A 6,646-nucleotide genomic window follows, 5' to 3' on the forward strand; every position below is an offset into this window, starting at 1 on the left:
TCTACTACATGTGTCTCGACTGGTCATTTAAGCTAATGACATATTAAAATGACCTTTTATGAAGCATATCTCGACCAGTCGTTTGAACCAATCATATAAGGAGAACACCTTTTGCGAAGCATTTCTTGATTGGTTGTTTAAACCAATCATGTATGAAGAATACCTGAAGCATATCTTGACTGGTCATTTATATACTAGAAACCTTATAAGGCCGAGTGCCTCTAAGCTCGGTCGGGTTTTACCCATTCGAGCACATACAAGAACATTTGTGCTTGTTCGACCTTCGCTCGGTTATTCATATACTAGAAGCTTTACAAAGCTGAGAGTCTCTAAGCTTGATCGGGCTTTGCCAGCCTGAGCGCTTACAAGCACGTTTGTGCTTGTTCGACCTTCGCTCGGTCACTTACATACTAGAAGCTTGATAAGGTCGAGCGCCTCTAAGCTCTGTCGGGCTTTGCTCGTTCGAACATATACAAGCACGTTTGTGCTTGTTTGACTTTCGCTCGATCATTCATATACTAGAAGTTTGATAAGGCCAAGCGCCTCTAAGCTCAGTCAGGTTTTGCCCGTCCGAGCGCATACAAGCACGTTTGTGCTTGTTCGACCTTCATTCGGTTATTCATATACTAGAAGCTTTATAAGGCCGAGCGCCTCTAACCATGAACATTCCTTCAAATGAGGTGTAGCCGACTGATTAGATATTAGTTTTAGTTTTGTCTGCTTACTTGTCTACTTTATTATTTTATATTTTTTTTTCTTTAATCGTACCTAGAGAGTTGAGCCACTTTTCAAAACTCTCATTGATAATTGGTCATTTAATGGAGAAAGAATGTTTTAGTCTTCCACATTGGAGGCACACGAAGGTATGGCGCCTCAACCCAAGCATGATTTGATCTTTCATGAGTTTTTCTCCTTTTCAATGATATTGTTGTTCTTTAAATATTCGAGTTTTCATTTTTTTTACTTTGTTTTGATATAGTTGACTGTTATTTATCATTCTGTGTTTTTAAGTTAACCCTATATATCTAGTCAACCCTAATTAATTCTGGGATGATCAATTTGACCCATATAAATTTTCTATCGACAATTAAGATAAATCGAGATGCACTTGTAGCGGATGATTGATCAATTCAGTATTCTTAGGTTAATTACATATTAAGAGAAATTCATCCATTAATTTACTAAAGTTGGGACTCAATCCTTAAATATTTGAAAAACTGAGAATACGCTCTACTATTGCATCATTGTCTCGGGACTTATTATTTATCATTCATGGTGGCAAAATGTGAAGTCGTCACCTTAGTGACCCCTCCAGGACGACCCCACACACTCTGGAAGGGAGTAAATTATGGGAGCTTATTCCATCTCAATCGAGCGACCTTCCTAGATAGGGAGCACGAGATAACCCAAAACAGTATTTGCACTTACCAAGAATTGAACCATGTCTCTCTGGGAGTTCGGATCCTCTATCCCGAACTCCCATGTCCCCTTGTCGATCAGACGGTCGTGATATTTTTGAGATGTGTGGGACAGAGGGGACACGGGAGTTCGGGACAGAGGATCCGAACTCGTCTCTCTAGTGACAAGCCCCATTGTTATTTATCATTCATTTGATTGATACAAAAATGTGATAATGCTCACGCCAAGCGCTACTTATCACTATCCCCACAGTGAATTGAAGTGAGGTAAATTAGGTACTGTGTGACCCCCTAAGTGGAAAGGTTATTTACCGTAACCGAGACTTGAATCCTTGCCTATTGATTGTTATTTATCATTCATTAGAACAAAAGGTGATATTACTCACCACCAGCAGCCAGTATCGCCGACCCCACGCTAATATGTAGACAAATAAATTATAGGGGACATTTTTCCTAGCGCAGAGGCCCTTTACATGAGATTATCATTCATTGAAGCAAAAATGAAGTGCTCAACTTAGCGGCCTCTCCAAGGCGACTTCACACTCTCTGGAAGGGGTAAATCAGGGGGACATTTGCTTTAGTGTAGCGGCCCTTTACATGGGGAGGTAGATACCCATCGAGACATTTTGCAGCCGATGTGAATTGATCCCAAGACCTATTGGAGTAACCACTTATACATGTACCAACTGCACCAACACGTGGGGACATTGCTATTTATCATTGATTGAAGTAAAATGTGATATTGCTTACCCCAAGCAGTTCAGTATCATTGATTCCACGACAAGATAGATGTAAGGAAATCACAGGGGCCTCTTGCCCTAGCACAACGGTCCTTTGCATGAAGGAGGTCATACACTCAACGAGACATACCAATTTTGTATTTATCATTCACTAAATTAAAAAGTGATATCTCTCACCTTAAGCAGCTCAGATACTGAATGAGATATTTTTACACTAGTTGAGAATTGATCTTAAGACCCATTGAAGTAAATACTTATGTAAGTATCAACTATGTCAGCCCGTGAAAACATATTATTTATCATTCATTGTAGTACATAGGTGATTCATTACACCATATATATTTATCATTCTCTAGGGATACATAAATTGCCATTCCCCACCAACTCTATAGATATATAAATTGCATTGGAATCGTGAATCTAGTCCAGCTGCTCTATCTGCACGTTCTACTTGTTTATAGTTTTCATAAATGATGATAGCGCAATCAGAATTCAAAGTTTTGGGGCTTCCTAATCGTAATCTGGATGTAGAACAAAAAGATGATCATTAAAACGAATAATTTATGGAACCAGTGAACAGGTACAAACTTCGTCAACTAGCAGAGCATATCTTGTGAATTATTTTAGTGATGTAGACATGAACACATGTGGCTGAAACAATTGGCAAAGAAGTCCACTTTCTCAGCACATGCAAGACCACATCTACCGCCCTTCTTCTCTTCCAGTTGGACCCATTGAACCATAAAGCTTTCTGCAAATTTGCTTGTCACTCTCTCTTTCAAACCCACCACCCCTCACACACTTGCTTTTGTTTCCCTGTAATTGCATCTTTTTTTATGTCAGCGCTTTCCTTCTTGTTCCTTTCTGTCTCACAATTCTGCAAGTCCCCAAGTTTTCGCATTCCCTCATGAAACTGAAGCTGAGAATTGTGTCCAAGGCAAGGCAGCTCCTGACTGCATCCTCAGAGGAGGACAAGGTGGTCAATAGTGAACAATTGGACTCCAGGAGACAGAGCGCCGGCCATGGTATTGCCCTTGCATTTCTTCCTGTTTCTCTATCTGATTTCTTTGCTTATTCATCTGGATGCTTTTTGTATGCAATTCTATTTTACAGTTGACATGTTCTTCAGTTTTATTTTGGAGTTAAAAAGTAGAACTTTTCTTAGTAAGCGGATCATATTGAGTATCTTTTCCTTATGTAGATCAAATTTCAAAATTACCTTTATTTTATGATTCCTTAATGCTCTGTTGGTGGTTGCTCTTTTGAATCTGATTCATCTATGGGACCGCCACTTCGACTAGGAAGAGACAATGCGTTTAATGTACTTCCAACAAATAGAAATGTGTTCTAATGTGCTGATTCATTGCATATTTATTAGGTACAAAGGATGAGACCTTCTTTGATTCACAGACATGGTTAGTAGATTCAGATTGTGAAGATGATTTTGTCAGTGTCAATGGAGGTTGTAAGATCACATATAAGTCTCAGATTATACTTTTTATTTCAACTTTCTTACAAATTTTGAAGATTTCTCTTTCCTGTCATATTTAGATTTCGTTCCTTCCAGTTCCAGAAATCAACTGGGCAACATCTTCTCCCCTACTAGTTTTCCTGAAGTTATCTCTGAGCCTCCGACTTATGGGAAAAGAAGTCTTGCTGAACTTCTTCAGGAGAGTCAACTAGATGAACTGGAAATCAAACAAAACGATGCCAATCACAAGTTGAAAGTCAATGGACAGCCATGCCGAGATGACATTAATTCTCCAGATCACAAGGATTCAAGTCATCAGAAAGCTAAAAAAATGAAGCCCAAGCAGCGTTGCTTGTCAAGCTTGGTGCAGAGTCTGAGTTTCAAGGACAGGAGGAACCGCAATGTTAATGAGCTCTAGTTTGCTTAACCTGTTCTCTTGTTACGCTTAAATTAGAATGACAGATGCTTATGAGTTGAATGGATTGTTCTCCTTTCCAATTTTGATTTCAATTCGAAAGACAATGGGAATTGATCAAATAGGTTTGTATAGTCAATAGTTTCTTCATTCACACTTGTTTAACCGGATAACAATCCATTCCGGATCAACTCAGACCGATCCGAGTGAGTCGACTCGGTCGGATTAACCAAGCTGGCCGAATTAGCTAGGATAAACTGTTTTGATTTCCTCCACAGCTCCAGTATTCAATCTTGCTTTATTCTATTCCATTGAGAATGCAATTGAAAAGGAAATACAAAAAAAAATAAACTTTACATATTTAGTAAATATGCTAAATGATTATATATTTTGTAATAAATTAAAAAAATAAAACAAAATCTAAAAATAATGACAGATGAATCTAGCAATAATTGAATTTTATCAAATGGAAATATCGCTTAATGTGACGAAGGATTTTTTATTAAATCACTTAGGTTGTTTGAAAATAATGAAATCATGTATAATATACCGATTTTATCCCTTTACTGTTCTTAGTCGAATTGATATTTTTTATCAGTCCAACCATTTTCTTTCATCAACTAGTTTCAATCAAAATCAGGTGCTTAGTCGATTTCGAAACCTAGAGATCTCGGAATTATATGAAATCAATTCCTATGTGTTCATCTAGTTATCCTGATTATATTTATGCCTTCAAATATCAATTTTACTCGATATATTGAGAGCAATGATTTTTTAAACATAAAAATGGGTTCGAAAAACTAAAAAAATCATTGCTTTCAATATATTAGGTCAAATTAATGTTTAAGATCATGCATATAAACAAGAGAATTAGACGAACACATAAGAATAAACTTCATATCATTCCAAGATCCCTAGGTTCATCAATTCCTCCATTAGTTAATTTTGGCCGAAATTGACTGATAGATGAATTTTTTAAAAATCGATTCAACTGAAAAAAAAAAACTCAGTCGAATCGATTTCTGATGGATTTTTCAAATAGTTTAGAAATCTATTCGAATGAATATTTTCCAGTCAAATCGATTTTCGAAAAATCTATCGATCAGCCGATTTCAGACAAAACGGCTGATGGACCTGCCATGAAATCAATATCTATGCATTCGTCTAGTTATCCTAATTATAAAAATACCTTCAAACATTAATTTGATCCGATATATTGAGAGCAATGATTTTTTTTATCACGTATATGTTTGAAAAACTAATTCATATTTAAAAAATCATTGTTTTCAATATATTAGGTCAAATTGATGTTTAAGAGTATGAATATAATTATAAGAATTAGAACAACTCATAGGACATGATTTCACTTCATTCTGAGTTTTCTATGTTCATCAATTGATTTTAGATTCATTTGATCAAAATCGATTGATGGACCTAGAGAACTCAAAATGAAGTGAAACTAGGTTCATTGTGTTCGTCTAGTTCTCTTGATTATATCTATGCCATCAAATATCAATTTAATCCAATATATTGAAAATAATATTTTTTTTGAACATGAATTAGTTTTTTGAATATATTTTTAGATTCAAAAAATTATTGCTCTCAATATATCTAGTCAAATTGATATTTGAGGGCATGAATATAATCAAGAAAACTAGACAAACGCGTAGAAATTGATTTCATGTTATTCCGAGGTCTCTAGGTCCATCAACTTGTCCACTAGTCGCTTTTAGCTAAAATTGTTCGAAATCGGTTGATGGACCTAAAACTTCGGAATAATATGAAATTATGTCTCTATGTGTTCGTCTAATTCTCCTGATTATATAAATACTCTTAAATATCAATTTGACATAATATGTTGAGCACACTATTCGTTTCAACATGAATAAATTTTTTAAAAAATATTTCTATTCATGATGAATTTTTGGAAATCGATTCGATTCCAATCGAATTGATTTTTAAATAATTTATTTTGGGAAAAATTATTGATGGGCAAATGATCTCTGATTGATATGAAATCAATTTCTATGTGTCCGAAGTCTAGTTCTCACGATTATATTTATTCTCTTAAATATTAATTTCACCTAATATATTGGGAGCAATGATTTTTTGAACATAAATTAATTTTCAGAATCCAATTTTATGTTCACAAACTCATTGCTTTCAATATATCAGGTCGAATTGATATTTGAGAACATAAATATGATCGAAATAAATAGATGAACACATAGAAACTGATTTCATATAATTATGAAATTTCCAGATTTCGAAGTTGATTGATCAATCAACTTTGATTGAAATCGATTGATGAATCAATTTTAATTGAAATCGGTTCATGAACAAAAATAAATGGTCCGAATAATAAAAAAATCGATTCAACTAATAACAGGGTAAAATCAGTATAGCATATATAATTTCGTCATTTTCAAACTAACCAACGTAATTTAATAATTTCACAAACTTATTGGGTTCAGTAAAAGGATTTTTCTATGCACATCTGTCCATAGGGAAAGTTAATTAATAATCAATTTGAGATGTATTTTGAGATATACTAAATCTGAAGGTATGTTTTGGTAAAATGCTCTAACAAGTCAAGTCAACT

General features: G+C 35.0%; 1 protein-coding gene across 1 annotated transcript; it reads left to right on the forward strand.

Annotated features, from left to right (window-relative positions):
- Window positions 1–2,939: 2,939 nt before the first annotated feature.
- On the forward strand, window positions 2,940–4,107 carry LOC122021395 (uncharacterized protein At3g27210-like). The gene is made up of 3 exons (XM_042579517.1): window positions 2,940–3,183; window positions 3,537–3,620; window positions 3,710–4,107. Exons 1-3 carry the CDS (start codon window positions 3,066–3,068, stop codon window positions 4,045–4,047), a joined length of 540 nt encoding a protein of 179 aa, XP_042435451.1. The 5' UTR covers window positions 2,940–3,065; the 3' UTR covers window positions 4,048–4,107.
- Window positions 4,108–6,646: the final 2,539 nt, after the last annotated feature.

Source organism: Zingiber officinale, chromosome 9A, assembly GCF_018446385.1.
Source record: "Zingiber officinale cultivar Zhangliang chromosome 9A, Zo_v1.1, whole genome shotgun sequence".
Classification (NCBI taxonomy): Eukaryota; Viridiplantae; Streptophyta; class Magnoliopsida; order Zingiberales; family Zingiberaceae; genus Zingiber; species Zingiber officinale.

Excerpts from the sequence above, each read along its gene's own strand:
- LOC122021395 (XM_042579517.1), top strand. The coding sequence starts at position 3,066 with ATGAAACTGAAGCTGAGAATTGTGTCCAAGGCAAGGCAGCTCCTGACT. Across the intron at positions 3,184-3,536 it reads GAGACAGAGCGCCGGCCATG|GTACAAAGGATGAGACCTTC; the intron begins GTATTGCCCTTG and ends CATATTTATTAG. Across the intron at positions 3,621-3,709 it reads TTTTGTCAGTGTCAATGGAG|ATTTCGTTCCTTCCAGTTCC; the intron begins GTTGTAAGATCA and ends TGTCATATTTAG.